Here is an 18,274-nt window from a genome sequence, read left to right on the forward strand (position 1 = left end):
ACTGACAAAAGTAACAATAAAAAAAAATTTACTGAAAATTAACTCGTGAAATTCAGATGTTGCTTTTTAATTATGTTTCGACTGAATTATTAAAAAGATAATAATAATAATAATAATAATAATAATGAAACTGGCCTGTACAAACATGATGGTACCCTAGAAAAGACCACAGGGACATGCTAAACTAAGGTGCGTCATGTAATTAGCATCACAGGTGTCTTCTAACTTGTAATCAGTGAATCTGCCTTTTTAAAGGGTGAAAAAAGTCGCTGTGCTGTTTGGTAGCATGGTGTGTACCACACTGAACATGGACCACATATAGCTGAGGAGAGAGCTGTCTCAGGAGACGAGAAAGACAATTATTGACAAGCATGTCAAAGTTAAAGGCTATAAGAACATCTCCAAGCAGCTTAAAATTCCTGTGACTACAGTTGGACATATTATTTGGAAGTTTAAGGTCCACAGGACTGTAGCTAACCTCCGTGGAGGTGGCTGCAAGAAGAAAATTAATGGCAGATTGAGACTGATGATGAAAATGATAACCAAAGATCCCAGAACAACTTCCAAAGAGATGAGAGATGAACTCCAAGGTCAAGGTACATCCATCCATCACTGTCTGAGCCAAAGTGGACTTAATGGAAGACGACCAAGGAGGACACTGCTCTTGAAAGCAAATCATAAAAAAGTAAGACTGGAATTTACTAAAATGCATACTGACAACGTCCTTTGGACAGATGAGACAAAACTGGAGCTTTTGAGGCAAAACCCATCAGCTCTGCGCAAAAATGAAGCATACAAAGCAAAAAAACTTTACCTACTGTGAAACATGAAGGAGGCCTGGTTATATTCTGGGGCTGCTTTGCTGCATCTGGCACATGGTATCCTGAATCTGTGCAGGGTACAATGAAATCTCAAGCCTATCAAACCAGTCTGGAGCAAAATGCGCTGCCCAGCGTCAGAAAGGTTTGTTTCAGTTTCAGGTCACGGGTCCTCCAGCAGGATAATGACCCAAAACACACATGGAATAAAAACACCCAGGAATGGCTCAGACTATTGGACTTTTCTGAAGTTGCCTTCTGAGCCCTGTGCTAAATCCTTCTGAATATCTGTGAAAGGAGCTGAAACATGCAGAGAAGGCACCCTTCAAACCTGAGACAGCTGAAGCACTTAGCTCACGAGGCGTGGGCCAAACTACTGTCGACAGGTGCAGAAGTCTCATTGAGAGTTACAGAAATCACCTGATTGCAGCGATTACCTCGAAAGGCTGTGCAACAACATATTAACTTAAGGGTACCATCATTTTTGATAAGGCCAGTTACATCAGTTTCTGTCTTTCCCAAAAAGAATTTCAACTTTTGATTCGTCTGACCGCAGAGCAGTTTTTAGCCTCGGCCCATTGTAAGCGAGCTTTGGCCCAGAGAAGATGGCAGCATTTCTGGATCATGTTCACATATGGCTTCTTCTGTGCATGATAGAGCTTTAACCTGCATTTGTGGTTGTCACAGTGAACGGTGTTCTCAGAGAATGAAGCGTTCCTGAGCTCGTGCAGCGATTTCTCTGACAGAATCATACCTGTTTATAATTTAGTGCTGCCGGAGGACCCAAAGATCACAAGCATCCAATATCGATCTTCGGTCTTTTCTCGTGCCTACAGAAATTTCTCCAGATTTTCTGATTCTTTTGATGATCTTATGTACTATAGATGATGAAATATTTAAAGTCTTCACAATTTTACATGATGAAACTGTCTCTCCTTACACCCAGTCATGTTACTGACCTGGTGCCAATTAACCTAATTATTGCAAAAATGTTCCTCCAGTTCTTTTTAGTCCTGCTTACTTTCACACACTTTTGTTGCCTCATCACAGCTTTTTTTGGGGACATGCTGCTGCCATCAAATTCAAAATTAGCTAAAATTATACATAAAGCGGCATATTTTCTCAGCTTAAACATTTAATACCAGAAAGATGAAGATGGAGAAGAAGAGTGTGTGCATACAACTGTAGTGGACTGCCCACGTGTTTAACTTTTGTCTGTTAATTGAGGTGCCAGCCAGAACGATACCTGAGAAAGTCCAGCAATTAAACACTTGAAGTAAAGAAGTTCAAAGTTCAAAAACACCTCTTTCCCTGTTAACAGAAATAACAGTTCAGTTAGGGTTAGGGTTATTATTCCCGGAGTATCTGTTTCTCACTTTAGCCAGTTTTCAAGAAAATCTCTCTGATGTCGGAGTTAAATCCATCACCTGCAGATGACTTTCCTAGATCTGTAGGAGGGTATAGGATGTTGCTCCTGGTGCTTGCCAGGAATCAACAGTGGGTTAAGGAATAAGCAGTTTCCACTACTTTCGAAAAGTCCAAAACCTCCCTGTGAAGTCAGAGATGGACACTAAGCCAACAGGACTCCCTGTGAGATGGACTCTGCCTCTTCTCTGGGATTCGGCAGATAATTTGCATCTTACCACCACCATATTTACAAGAATATTTGCAAGACCTAATGTATTAATGGAGAAATTTTATGGGGAAAATACATGAGCACCAGCAAGAATGGTGCCCATGTGAAAGATTAATCAGTACAATATGCACAGTTGGTGTATGGACAGTATAAACATAATGTTCATCAGGCTTTATGGTGTTAAATTAATACATACTGACTTATTTTACTGCGGGACTCAGAAAGCCACAAATAACACACAGTACCCGTTTTTTTAATGCAGCACTTCATGTGCAGGAACTCTTTAAAAAATACATTTAAAGGTCAAATGTTTTTCCAACATCGCAACAGTGAAAATGTCAGGATGTAATTCTGTTTTCTGTTGATTGAGTGGAGTCAAAAAGTATGGAGAGCTGAAATGACCAGAATCAGGAATACATAAACAAATGAATCAAATAAAAAATGTCTCTATTAAATCCACCCAATTCATTCATCCATCCAATCATCCATTATTTGGGTCTGAGACACAGGCGCAGCAGTCCAAGGAGAGACGCCCAGACCTGCCTCTCCTTTCTTTTATTCTAAATGTTGGCCTTTTAATACTCCATAAATAGCGTTCTTTAAGATGGGCACAGAGCAAACTAACTCCCATTATTTCCTCTGTATGCTGTGCTTGTACAGTTGCAAGTTGGCCGGCTTGTAACTGCGACAGTAGGAACGACTACGTTAGGAGGTTAAGCACAGGCTGCATGGTGGCAGCGGTCATCCGCAGACACCCAGCCATGCTTGGCCACATTAAACCTCTTCTACTAATCCGCCACCTCGATTAATGCCAGCTAAATAATAGGACACACAAACACGTGTACATGCTGTGCAGCAGCAACACACACCGAGAAAAACAAAACAAAACAAAACAAAACAAAAAAAACAAAAAATGGGGAAAAAAAGGCACCCATGCACAAGTGATTTGGCATTCAGTGGTCCAGACAGGCTAATCTCTCCAACTGCAGATTGGAGTGTGTTGCAGCCAAGGACTGAGCAATCAGAGCATAACATCACCTCTGCAGAACGGTGGAAGCCCAACAGTAAGAGTTTTAATAAAAAGAAGTGAAAAAACAAAACAAAAAAAAACAAGAGCCTTTAATTTGAAAATTAAAAAGGGCCCAAAGCAATACAATCAAACTGTAAGCTTTATTAAAAAAATTAGGTTTGCTTATTATATTTTAAACTTCACTTACTTGCTTTCATATTAAATGGCTTCTGGCTTTTAGCTCCATAATATTGACACAATCTTGTCATTAAAATTAGCTTAAGCACCTTTGACTCATCATCTAGCCATTGAAATTAGACAGTAAGAGACCTCAGGAAAGCATTTACAGCAGCATAATTAGCTCCACGAGCCAGCTCGCTGGTTAGTGCAGCGCTGACAAGTTCTAAACAAACAAAACACCCTCAAAACTTAAATTTAATCAAGCTTGCTTCTTCTTCATTATGCACAGAATTCTCACCCTCCTGTAATTTGGAGTATCTCTGAGTATAATTCCTTAATGAGTGTACGGGAAAATGACACAATATGTTAATTGCCTCATGCAAGAGGAGCGCAAACATCTAATTTAAGAAAATTAATGTGAGAGGTGGAGTTGCTGTAATGCTGCTGAAGACTGCAGAGGTCAGGAGGCGCTGTCAGCTAAAGGCAGAGAGCTGCTCGCTGAAACTGGCTCTGCTGCAAAGTAAAAAAAAAAAAAAGTCTCTTCAGGATAACTTCTCATCGAAGAAGAGAGACAACAGCTGTCTGGATGTGAATTAAAAAAAGAAAAAACTGTCAAGCAGGGCGGAGCAATATATCGAGTTTTTAAGAAACAATATATTTTCATATGTGACATAAGATGGGACATATCGTTTATATCGATATAGTCTATGTGGCGTTACAATCACACTTGTAGATCCACCAGTTCACCTTTCTCTTCTCCCAGTTTGTCTCTGCACAGCTTCACACTGCCCCGCCTCTCTCCCTCAACGCTCCGCCCATAAATCACGCAGGAAGTGACAGCATGGCAGTGCTGCCAACTTAGCGACTTTATCGCTAGATTTAGTGGCTTTTCAGACCCCTGTGGCGCCTTTTTTATTTTCCGAAAAGCAACTAGCGACAAATTTAGTGACTTTTTCCGGTGACGTCTGCGACTTTTGGAGAGTTTTGGAAACTTGAAATCCTCCGCTGTTGCCGTGTTTCGTGTACATACAGCCTCCGTACTGATGTCCGTTTGTACGCTTTGGCATCACCTGGACCCCCAAGAGTGCCTGGATGCAGGCAAGAGGGCGCCGCCATAGCTCAATTACATAACTGAAGTTGGTTTGTACCGTAAGTCACGTGACCTTAATAGCGGAAGTGGGTCTTTTTCATGTGCTCGTGATGCAGCCGGCGGATACGTAGACGCCGCATTGAGCGGGTGGGCCCGTTGTTGTGATACGTCAGCGCATATGTCTTCAGATTTACTGAGCTGGCTATAATCCTGCTGACTGAAGGATGGAATTTTATTCATTCTGTCTGTTCACATGTTTTGTTATTTGCACAGAGTACTAGATGTGCAGGAGTGCACACAGGAGGAAGCACTTTGGTGAAGTCAGTAGTTCACCCTGTAGTTCCTCTAATGGCCACTTGAGGCAGATTCAGCAAATGAGGTTTCTTGCTTCTATAGCTAATTTACTCTGACTGTACTGACTGCATTTTTTTAAACTCATAAGTGTATGATTATGGCTACTTTCACTGACGAGTGGGTAATGTTTTTATTTTGTTTTACACTGAAGTTGACAAACACACATAATGATGGCACAACACATGTAACAGTAATCTGAGACTTCTAGCTGTCGAGCCAGCAGGACGAAGACACAAGTTTGCAGTGTACAGTGTTCAACAACAATCTGAAGAACGTGAGCTGAGGGTGCAACTTTCATCTGGTCAAACACAGAAACATTAGTATAGTCTATGTTTTTTACGCTGAATTCCAAGGTGAAACAATTTACATTGTAAATACATTGTTGTGTTACATCATCTCATCATTAAGCTCAGTAATCATTTTAGTTTGGAAGCTGCCGTTAACAAGGTTTTAAATATATAAAGTTTAAACTCATACTTTATATCAAAGACCAGCGCACACATTCTGCAACACACATTTGTATTATTTATTTATCCTGTAAGTGCCGAAGATGTGGAGCATTTTTACTTCCACAACAAGGGTTGCCTTAAACAGCTGCTTCCATTTCACAGCTCATTATAAACAGCCATAAAAGACGCTTGAAACTACGACCCAAGAGTGGACTGAAAAAGTGCTTTTGAGCCATCTTTTAACTTACTCTTTGAAGACATCTCAATCAATTTGAGAGCTCAGCCTTCACAAAGACAACATTTTAATAGAATAGAATAGAATACCTTTATTGTCATGATACAGGATGTACAATGAGATTGGAGAAATTCAGTAGTTTAGTACTGATATCTGACCCATCACATTTACAACAGCCAAGGCAGCCACCTTGAGCTCATGTTGGTATTTTGGGTATATCCACCCATTTTCTTCCACTTATCCAATTCAGGGTCACAGGGAGGCTGGAGCCTAGCCCAGCTGTCATAGGGCAAGAAGCACGGTACACCCTGGACAGGTCGTCAGTGTGTTGCAGGGCAAACACACAGAGACAGACAACCACGACCTACGTCCAACTTAGAACCTAACCCCCCGACATGGGCTCCTCAGAAAAAGGCCCCAACCTGGATTTGAGTCCAGGACCTTCTTCCTGTGAGGCGACCGTGCTGACCACTGCACCACTGTGCCGCCCTTATCTTTTTCTTTTCTCTCTTTTTAGGCATCGTCCCTGTTACGTCCCGTGGGTTTAGGGGTCGAGGGAGCAACATGCGATCAAGAAAACAAACCCGTCAGTAAAATAAACAGCAACAATGATACAGCCGTAACAGTCCCATAGATACTCTGTTTACACTATAACAATGTTCATACACATTCATATAACAAAGTTCTGATTTGCTGACAAGGCCAAATATGAGTTTAAAAAATTAAATAGGTATTTGATTTGGCAAAGGAGAAGAAAATGTGTGAGAAAATGTGTCAGCAGCACAGAGAAGACCTTAATCTCGTCCTTCTGGTTGGCCGTCTTTCTAGCTTTTCATTCTTATTTGACTAATTTATCTAGCCGTGAGGCAGTGTATCAGCTGTGGTGGATTTCAAAATCCACACACTACACACACACGCACACACTCTTCAGAGGAGCAACCCTATTAGGGAAAAACCAGAGACATCGTGCGCATCTTGTCTCGGCGCATCAGCATTAGAATTTCAAAGTAGCTTTTGATTGTTTGATCTCATATCCAAAAATGATTGTTGGTAATAAAAAACAAGTATGAGAAAAAGCAATTAACATAAAGCTGCGGTTCTATTAATATCCAGTTTTCTCTGTAGTCTCGTGGCTGGTTGTGATCCATAATTAACGGTGAAGAGATCCCATTTTCACCTTCTGCTGTGGTTCCCCACTAGACCGGCTCTCTGGAGAGCACAGCAGAGGGAGGGGAGTGAACAGATGATACTTCACACTACAGAAAAGCTACAGAGACATTTCTTCTAGTATTACAACCTGACAGACTTGACACTTTTAATATCTTTATATTATGCTTCAGCACATAATTTATTTTTATCTTAAGTCTCAATAAGTCCTGATAATTTGAACAGGCGGGTTCAAACAACGATGTGCCGATGCACTGAAAGGTGTCAGAACATTCATCTTTAATTACATGCTAAAACTAATTCTTTGCCTTAGAAATATGTACATTATATATTGTCAAAAGTATTCACTCAGCCATCCAAATCATTGAATTCATATGTCCCAATCATGTCCATGGCTACAGGAGTATAAAACCAAGTACCTAGGCATGCAGACTGCTTCTACAAGCATGAAAGAATGGGTCTCTCTCAGTGTTGTGATACCTGGACTTGTTCCTGTGCAACAAATCCAGTCGTGAAATTTCCTCACTACTAAATTCCATATTTCAGAGTCAACCCTTAGTGGTATTATAACAAAGTGGAAGCAATTGGCAATGACAGACATGAAGTGGTAGGCCACATAAAATGCTGAGTCACACAGGCCCATAAAGACATGGATGAGTGAGTTTGGTGAAGAACTTGACTGCACAGAGTCCAGACCTCAACCCGACAGAAGACCTCTGAATTAGAGCGGAGACTGTGAGCCAGGCGCTCTCCTCCAACATCAGTGTCTGACCTCACAAATGCACTTCTGGAAGAATGGTCAGAAATTCCCATAAACACTCCTAAACCTGTGGAAAGCCTTCCCAGAAGAGTTGAAGCTGTTATAGCTGCAAACGGTGGCCTGACATCATATTACACCCTCTGAATTAAGACTGGGATGTCACTCAAGTTCATATGGGTGTGAAGGCAGACGACTGAATACTTGTGAATATAACCTCTACTGCCAAATCTATTCTGATGTCCTTAAACATGAGCAGCTGACTGAAAAACTGACTCCCAAAAGTTAAACAGCTACAGTGATGCCAACAGCCCGGTAGCATAATGGGAGCAGACACGCTGTCACTAGCACTCACCCCCAAAGCCCAAATGCATTAATTCAGCTGAGTAAAAAAGAGTTAGATTCACTGTATCTGTTCTCAACACCCACTTTATTAGGTACACCTCACTAATTCTGGGTTGGCCCCCTTTTACCTGCAGAACTGCCTAAATTTTCCAGGGCACAGATTCAACAAGGTGATGGAAACATTCTGCAGAGATTTTGGTCCATATTGACATGATACCAACACACAGTTGCTGCAGATCTGTAAGCTACACATTCATGATATGAATTTCCTGTTCCACTACATCCCAAAGGTGCTCTGTTGGGCTGAGATCTGCGCCTGCGGAGGCCTTCTGACTACAGCAAACTTGCTGTGATGTTCAAGAAAGCAGTTTGTGTCATGGTTTGTTATCCTGCTGGAAGCAGCCTTCAGAGGATGGATAAACTGTGGTCATGGATGTGGTCAGTAACTATACTCAGGCAGACTATGGTGTTTAAATAATGTTCAGCTGGTATCAAAGGGGCCTAAAATGTGGCAAGGAACTAGCCCCCACACCGGTACCCCACCAGCAGCAGTTCATACGGGGCAGGATGGATCCATGCTTTCATGGTGTTTATGACTCCAGTCTATTATCCAGTTTTTGGTAAACCTGTGCAAATTGTAGCCTCAGTTTCCTGTTCTTAGCCGACAGGAGCAATGTAGTCCTCTGCTGCAGCTGCACACCTGCAACGAGTGGTTATTTGAGTTACTGTTGCCTTTCTATCGGCCCAAAGCAGTCCGACCATTCACCTCTGACCTCTGGCATCAACAAGGCATTTTCACCCAGGAAACTGCCGCTCACTGGATGTTTTCTCTTTTTTTGAATCAGTCTCTGTAAACCCTATGTGGCGGTTATGTGGGAAATCTGAGTAAATCAGCAGTACCTGAAACTCTACATGCCTAATTGAACTGAGTTGCTACCATGTGATTAGCTAACGAGATATGTGTATTAACAGGCTGATTAATACAGGGAGAAGTGGAGGTTAGAGATTGGTCTGAAGGAAGATAGAAAAGAGACAGTAGAGCCTAATCTGGCACATTTCTAATTAAGGTCAGTATTGACTAATTAATTGTATTATTACTTTTTTAAAGTAATGCACTGCTTATTTACACACTGTAGAAATCAGTTTCTTACATTACTGGTTGTAAAGAATATGACAGTTTTCCAATGATGTACTTTAATTCTATTAGAATTTTCTGATTTAACAAATGTGCTTTAAGAAGTAATACATTTTATTTCATATAACTTTTCTGTAAGTGATGACAGGAAGAAAGTGGAGCTGTTCCTACAATGATGATTTCTCTTGAAGGTGCAGTTTTTCACTTATTATATCCTCCTTCATCTAAAGGTAGAGATAGTGAACGCAAACAGCCCTCAGGAAGAATGAGGGCGACCCGCAGTAAACGACAGAGAAATGTGGAAATAAACCAACAGTGCGGTAAGCATTGCGGCTCTGCTGTGATATGAGACCAGCTCTCATAAATATTGTAGCAGAGTGTCAACCAGGCTGCCAGCAACCAGCACACTGCTCCTCTCGCTGAGAAAACAGGGCTAAACAAACACTGTGTTGGTCGGGTCACAGGTGGCTAAACACACATCACGGTATCAATCACCGCGCTGGAAACACACACACCTGTGTGTACACATAAAATAAACAAAAAGGGATAAAGCTGTTCAAGAATCCTTAATGTTTATATCAGGCTCTATATTTCACTTTTCATTTCTCAGCAAAGATACTGCACAACATAAAATATTAAAGACGGCTGATGGGGCCAGAAAACGGGCTATTTAAATCAGCACCGACTGGATTGTCTGTCCATGCAGTCGAAGCTCCTTTTTCAGACTTTACATCCATCACTGATTTGGCAAGAGCAAGATTTGCATTCATTTAGTTGGGCTTATTATAGATTTGTAGCTGTAGGCTGATCATAGACTGTATATGAAAGACAGACACAGCCACCGAGGCATCATTCACAGGTTTGTAAACTTGCAACAGAAACCCTGATTCTAACTTTGTGGGCATCACCATCTTGTTTTTTTTTTTTTCCCTTTTCTTTTCCGAGCCTGAAGTTATATTTAAATGAGAGGCTGGCATGCCAAGTTATTAGCTAATGCTAGCAAGCTTGGTAAGCAATATGCACACAGACACACAAAATGCTCCATAAAGCAAAAATAGTGCAAACTAGCTGTCAGCATCCACCTAACCCTCAGAGCAGCCACGCCTCCAATAACTTATAAGTTATTGCTCATTAAAAATCTGTAAAACCAAACAGTTAGTTTTGCATTTACCGGGAACCCACTCCATGTGACAAAAACGCTAACGTCCCCAACTGAGCATGAAAGTTTACCCCACTTAAGTAGATTACAAATACTCCTAATTGAAGGCAATTCATTTTTGAAACATCATAAATCTAAAAGAAACATGTCGTCATTGTTCAAACGGTGAAAGTTAATTTGCACATGAAAGGATCAGAATTTTCTGCATGATGTCAAAACAGCAGCAGTACAGAGGGAAAGGGGGAGAAGCAATAAGTGTATTTAAGTACAATAGTTCCCCGTGGTACATCTAGGGATTATACCAATAACAGCAGACTATTATCACAGCTGTACAAAACCAACACTGATTCCTCCCTGATGACACAAACACAAGACACAAATTTCGAAAGCAGACTAAGGGTTATTACCAAAAAAAAAAAGGAAGAATAAACTCAAAAACATGTCAAACAACAGAGCGTGGAATTGATTTGGAGTCTAAATTGTGTTTGCGTGTGTCTGTGAGTGTGTTTGGAGGAGGGTCAGAAGTAAATATGAAATGATGTGGCATCTGTTGAGGCTTTAAGTGATATATCACTCCATTCCACTCCGTTTAGCATCACTTCGTCTGAGTTAATTGGTTCATGAGGAGCACTAATTAAGGGGAATGGCCTTGTTTATCGTCATGGCGATGCTCGTTAAGCAGAAAGATTTTTTTCCCCCCTTTCAGTACTCATGACATTAACCCACCCTTCACAACTTGTGGGTGGGAAGTAGTATCAGCGTTCAGTGTTTAGTCTTTGATGTGGCATCTGCATCTCTGTGTAGCAGAATAAAGCGCACACATACACTATATCGCCAGAAGTATTCACTCAGCCATCCAAGTCGTTGAATTCGGGTGTTGCAATCACCTCCATGGCCACAGCTGTATTAAAGTCAAGCACCTAGGGGTGCAGACTGCTTCTGTGAAAAAACGGGTCGCCCTCAGGAGCTCAGTGAATTCCAGCGTGGTAGCCACAAAGTGGTAAGCCACGTGAAATCACAGAGCGGGGCCAGTGAATGCTGAGGAGCATAGTACGCAGAAATCACCAACTTTCTGCAGATTCAATCACTACAGACCTACAAACTTCATGTGGCCTTCAAATTAGCTCAAGAACAGCACATAGAGAGCTTCATGGAATGGGTTTCAATGGCCGAGCAGCTGCTTCCAAGCCTTACATCACCAAGCTCAGTACAAAATGTCAGATGCAGTGGTGTAAAGCACACCGCCACTGGACTCTGGAGTGATGAATCGCACTTCTCTGTCAGCAATCAAATGAATGCGTCTGGGTTGGCAGTTGCCAGGAGAACCGCATTGTGCCAAGTGTAAAGTTTGGTGGAGGGGGGGATTATGGTGTGGGTCTGTTTTTCAGGTGTTGGGCTCGGCCCCTCAGTTCCAGTGAAAGGAACTCTCAATGCTTCAGCATACCAATTTCATGCTCCCAACTTTGTGGGAGCAGTTTGGGGATGGCCCCTTCCTGTTCCAACATGGCTGCACACCAGTGCACAAAGCAGCTCCATAAAGTTAAGTGTGTGTGTGTGTGTGTGTGTGTGTGTGTGTGTGTGTGTGTGTGTGTGTGTGTGTGTGGGCAGACAAGCAAATATTTTGCCAGTATAGTGTATATAGTGTACTCTTGAAATGCTACAAATCTATGGATATATACACATAATGACACACATGAAAATGCATATTAAAACACGGGAAAGAAATTAGCCAGGATGTGTCCTACCTCTCTACGTCGTGAGGCCCAGCAGGTCTGTTTGATTTTCCAAACAACAGCAGCAACCAGCAACAGTGACAGGAAACAGCTGGACAGAGGAGAGAGACAGATGATGAGCCAATCCAGAAATCAATGATTCCTCAGTAGTGTATGTGTCGTGGTCCTGGGCTGGTGGCCGGTGGCTCAGTGTTTGAGTTCTTTTGTGGCGTTTGGTTTGTTGTATCTTGTAGTTGTGTTTTCTTAGATTTCCTTACAGTTTAGATCCTCAGTTTGTTATTGTTAGGTGTTCTGTTATTAGCTATTTGTGTGTTTTCTGGTTTCCCCGTGCTCCTGTGTGTTTTGTCCCCGTGTCTTGGCCCTTGGCCCCTGGTTTCCTTGTGTGGGGGGTTTAGGTTCCTCTTTAGAGTTTAGTTCTCCCTGTGTTTTCCCTGAGTGTCCCTCCCCTGTGGGGTCACTTGTGCCTGTCTTCCCTGTGTTGTCAGCCTGTGTGTTCAAGTAGGTGTTTGTTAGTCATATTTTTAGATTCCCTGTGTGTCAGGTTTTCGTGTGTGTCATGGTTGGTCACTTCCTCTTTTATTTTGATGTGTAAGTATAAACATGAATATGCAAAATAAAAATCATCAAGTAGAATCAGATGGCAGCAATGTAAAGAACCACTTTGCCTTTATCCCAGAAATAAACAGTTATGCAAGGAAATAAGTACAAATCAAAATGTGTGATTTTTTTTTTTCACCAATTCAGCTTTTTTTTTTTTTTTTTTTTTTTTTTTTTTTTTTATGGCTATTTGATCAAATTTAGTACATTTAGGCACCAAAACTACTTGGTTATGTTTAAAATTGACCCTTTAGAGCAGTGGTCCCCAACCTTTTCTGAGCCATGGACCGCCCTTTAAGGTGTGGCGGATAAATATGTCAAAATAAATCATACAACCATAATCAAAAGTGTGATATTTTCTAAGTATAATAATAATAATGAATCCACTGTGTATTCGCATGCAACTCTATCAGCAGCGTCCTCGTAACATTGCGCCGAAGCATGAAGAACATCCTCTCTGGTCACCATGATAACGTTTAAACATGCCTTCAAAATAAGATACACAAAAACAGTAGAAATCCCCTCAGTCGGATTCAAATGGCCCATGGAATTTCATCTGACTTGTAAGAAATCCTTCAGTTTGGGGTCTAATATCAAATTTTGCAGCAATTGCTTCTGCTTCATCTCTGGATTTGCTTCCGCAAACTTTATAATCTCATATTTTTGCTTGAAAGTGCGATTTTGTAGCTTACACTTGTCTCCTGCTTGTCATGATTGTCTCCAGTGAAATGAACTGATACAGAAAATAAAGCGTCTCCAAGCGTTGTTATTGTGTGTAGCTGAGCATGAGCGATCCGATGCGTGGAAGTGGGCAGACGGGAAATAAGGAGGGCTTTAGCGTTAAACTCATCCAGTTTATGCAGTTTAATTGGAAAAACATTACAATGGGACCAGATGTTTCAGCCAAGGTAGGCGAAAATCCGACTGATTTCGGAGATAATTTTTTTGGAATTAACATTAGGAAAATTTAGGACCTGCAGGAAACATCCGACTAGAGTGAAAATCTGATTTGTGTGACTTCGACTTAGGTGATTTTTTACTGTATAAAGTGCATGAAAAATACAACTCACCATAACGCTGAGCTTGTTTCTCTGCAACTCATTTTTTCTAGCTTGTGGGTTGGCTGGGTTTGGCTGACACACACCAATACAAGCTTTGAGTTCACAGTGGCTGCAGAGCCGCGGTGTCGAGCGCCGGAGCGTCAGCTTGACTTGGCTGGGTCCACCTCACTGCTATCACTGCTGTGTTGCTAAATATAAATGGTAAATGGACTAGTTCTTACATGGCGCTTTTCTACTCTTGTTGAGCGCTCAAAAGTTAAACGAGCGTTATGCAGGTCAACCAACCTATTTTGTTAGGCATGGGAACCAGTGAAGCTTGTGGGTTTAATTTTAGCGGTGATGTATCACATGACCAAGATAAGCATCTTGATACGTCAAGAATACGCCCATTTTTCACACTAAAACATCGTTCAGACTCAGATAATAAATAAAACGGAAATAATGTGGTTTATTCTTTAAGTGTGGCCCGGTACCGGTTCGCGGCCCGGGGGTTGGGGACCTCTGCTTTAGATGACATCATCTCATTCAAATGATCGTTACCAGGTGGTTTCAGTCTCATTGCTAGCAAGTGCAAGTTGTCATTGTGGTCGTTCTGAAAAATGCTGAGTGTAAACATCTCACTCGACAACTTTGTAACAGGTGCTTTTTGTTTTGAAAGAGAATATTTTAACCCAAATCTTTATCATAAAACTTGAAGTACACATGCACATGAGAGCAAAGTAAAAAGACAGAAGTAGGGCCAAAAGATCGATCATAAACTCATCTGTCACAGCTGACATTTGATTACAGGCTGTCCTTCCTGCTGATGAGGACGTTTTGTTGCCTTTTGTTAAGAGTATCGTCACTTGTTCTGCTGAAGTCAAGCAACAATTAACAGAACTACTGTCCAGAAAATAAATAAATAAATACAGCCAGTCATATGAAATTATTGATGTGTTCATGTCTTTTTAGCTGTTTTTTTTTTTATGTCTGTGTATTTTACAGCCATCAAGCTCTTATTCTGGGTCCAATATCTGCATGTAGCACACTAATTTAAGCAGCATGTACTTGGGGCTTGTAGACTTTGTAGTTCTTAGTATGAAAGAAAAAAAAAAAAACCCAAAGCTGTATTTTCACACTAACTTCCTCCCCTTTAGCTCCAATTTTCACAGAGCATCGATTATAAAGGAGAAAGAAATTCTTGAGAAATCTGTGGCAAGATAAAAAACCACAATGACCACAGGCAGCTGGGGATTTTAGGACAGCAAAGGGCAGCAAGAGGTCAATGAGCAACATGATGCTCTCTAACAAAGAACAAGGTTTCATGCACACACACACACACACACCCATGCATTCTGTTACAAAGTTCAATGTCTGGAGGCCAAAGTTATCAGGCCAAACACAAAGCTTCTCTCTCATCCAGAACTTCTGACAGCAACTCAAAACAAGCACACCCAAAGACTTAACAACAGGAAGTCCCTGAGAAAGTGCTGAGGACAGCAGCTTCGAAACAATCCTCCTCTTCATCGGTTTCTGTGTGTCAGTGCGTGTGCATGTCTCGGTGTGGAGATGACAGCATTGTAAAGGGTATTAGTGCTGTAATGAGCGTGACATTTTCAGCCCAATTGTGGCGAAGAGGCTGCAGTCGTGGCCTCTTCAGTTCACTGACTTTTCAGTTGCATTTAGAGACATCGCAACCAGGAAATCCCCTCGGGCGGTGAGGACAAGATGCTCATTGCTGCTGCCGGATGAAAACCATCCGGTTTCAAGATTCCTGCTGCTGACGTTTTCTATATGATAAAAGTTTTTATTCAATATCACGTCTTTTATTTGGTAGGTAAAAATAAACATGGTACAAACACCCACTTCAGCCTACAGTACTGGGTAAAAGCATTGAGCCACCTCTAATTTCATTATATTTTGCTTCCAAGGAGCCAGACTCTCCTGTACTTTTTAAAGTGGTCTTGAGCAGTAGTTCTCCAGGCTTTCTGAAGGTCTTTGGACATCGGCTACTTTTACACTCATTTTCTATCCAGTCTTTGTGCCTAAATTTGACATTTTTGGTTCAAATCCTCATCAGTAGGTACAGAGGTCAGAAAAGCGGTACCACCGCGAGTGTCTGCAGCCATCTGTAAAACACGGTGGAGGCTCAGTCATGGTTTGGGGTTGTGTTTCAGCCAGGGGATACCACAAAAAAATTCCACCAGATTTTGACCCACAATGCAATATCCAGAAAGCATCTCGCAACAGCTTGATGTTTCAGCATGACAACGATCCCAAACAAACAGCACAACATCCAAAGCCGAGCTTTGGGATGAACTTCAACTATGGAGAATTATTTCTGGAAAAGGAACAATGAGAACGTTTTCCTAAAAGATTTGACCCTGTGTTGAAGAATATAGGTGGACATACCAAATACTGACTTGAGGTTGTGTAATTCACTTTTGTACGGTTTTGCCTTATATAATGAATTTCCATTTATGTTTGCACGTTTCAATAAAAATAAAACATATTTCCCTTTTTCCTAGTGAAATGTAGAGAACTGAGGGGTGGATCAAGACTTTTGCACAGTACTGAACTGCTTTGGGAAAAATCACTCTATAGCTCTATTAAAAAAAGTTGCTACTGCCTCTAAGAAGGTATATATACTGCTGATACAGTGAAATAGAGCAAATATGTATTACGAGGTGTGATCTTTTTAGCCAAGATTTTCTTTGACATGATTTCATGACAGATTCACGGGCTGAACAAGCCCCACGCGGATATGGCCGGACCCCCATTACACCGACTATTCCCCAGAACAATCGCAGCAAAGACAAACACACTCAGTAACCCGCCTGCAATAATTTCCCATCCTCTAAATTCTAAAAACCCTCCGCTGGCTCGGATTCAAATCCAATCAGGCACAAGATTCCCAATTCAATCTGTTTTACCTCAGCTCACCATTAATGGGCCACAGGGCCTGAGCTTAGCCATCTAACCAATGGAGCAGAATGGCTAATTGTCGCTATTACAGAGGCATTAGGGAGGAGGAAGGAGGGGGGAGGACAGGGTTGTCCTGTGGGTTTGTTAACACTCGACTGAGCCCCTTGATAGGTTTAGTTTTAAGACTGTTCTGCCACAGGTAAGAGCAACTGAAATGATTAAACAACCAAGGGGTGTGTGTGAGTTCATGCGAGGATGTGCAGATCACTGTGGGATTGTGTATGACATTTTTTTTTCCCCTTCTTTTTTACGCGTTGCAGCCCGGTAATGGGCAAACAAACTTACAAAAGCACAGTTCATACGACAGACGAGAGCACACACAGGAAAGCACCGTGAATCACCTGAACCCCCGAAGGGGGAGGGGCATCAATGAACTATTCGTTGAACACGGGCCACAGACAGCTCAGAATCAGGAACAGCTTTCCATCTGCACAACCTGCAAATCAACTCTGAGCGTAGTGACGAGCCACACTGAGGCCACAAGTCACGTGGTCATCTGTGGTTTTCTGATTTTGGCACTTCAAGCAAATCAAACTCCTATAATAATAATAACAACTTTAATTTGTATTAATTTGCATAGCACTTTTAAAAGACACAGTTACAAAGTGCTTCACAGTTTGGATACTGTAGATTTGTAAAGATGGGCAATTTACAAATCTACACGTGACATCCTCATCATCTCGTTGCTATCCTACCCTGTAGAAAAAGGGACAGTTCAAATTATTACAGAAACTAAAAATTGTCAGTATTACAAAACATGTTAGACAGATGTGGTCTAACAGTCCTCTATGATCCAGCACATGGCAGAACCAGGATCAGGGACAGCAGCCATCTTTCATGGCTGATTGTGGGGTTAGGCGAAAGCTCAGAGGAAGAAAAATAAAGCATTAAGAGACGATAAAGAACATAACACACAAGACCAATACTTGGCAGGACCACTGAACCTGCCATCACCTGGTTGGAAGTGTTGTGATTTACCCCATCGCCACTCAGTCATCTTCCCTATACCAGCTTTGTCTCTCCTTAAAACTGGACTGTTTGCTTCTAGCCGTCACCAGTGTGTCAGGGCATCTAAGACACCATGTGCCAGCTTCTTTAACAAAACAGTGGTAACATCTGATAATGCCCTGATAATGAGAACAGGCTGCAACAGCAGAAGCAGGCTACAGACTTGGTCTCATCTTCTGGTTTTACTACTACACATTTGACACATTTCATTTCTTTTACAGGATAAAGATCTGTAAATATTCTCATATCCCAAATGATGATCAGGCAGATCCCCACAAACAAATCTATTCACATCTGAAAATTTTAGTAATTTAAGTATACGATCAATAGTTTCAATCATAGACATTTCTTCAAGGAGAAGCTCTAAACTTCACTTGGGCTCCCGAATAAGTAAGCGCCTCACCCTACCTCCACAGGCTGACACCCTGTGGAGGGAGCTCATTTCCGCCGCCTGCGTCCACAATTTCATTCTTTCGGTCATTACTCGGATATTTGATCAAAGAGATGAAAACTCCACAGAGAATTTAACAGGAAGCGGATGCTGATCGTGACGGTCATTCTGAAATGACGTGGGCAA

General features: G+C 41.6%; 1 protein-coding gene across 1 annotated transcript in view; it reads right to left on the bottom strand.

The window, feature by feature from the left end:
- The window catches only part of atrnl1a (attractin-like 1a), a 325,565-nt gene that overhangs the window by 107,414 nt on the left and 199,877 nt on the right, over window positions 1-18,274 (bottom strand). Inside the window, exon 27 of the mRNA XM_030748010.1 lies at window positions 12,080-12,158. Within this exon, the coding sequence (XP_030603870.1) occupies window positions 12,080-12,158 (79 nt within the window). The remainder of the gene's footprint in view (window positions 1-12,079; window positions 12,159-18,274) is intronic.

This window comes from Archocentrus centrarchus, chromosome 15 (genome assembly GCF_007364275.1).
Source record: "Archocentrus centrarchus isolate MPI-CPG fArcCen1 chromosome 15, fArcCen1, whole genome shotgun sequence".
Taxonomy (NCBI): Eukaryota; Metazoa; Chordata; class Actinopteri; order Cichliformes; family Cichlidae; genus Archocentrus; species Archocentrus centrarchus.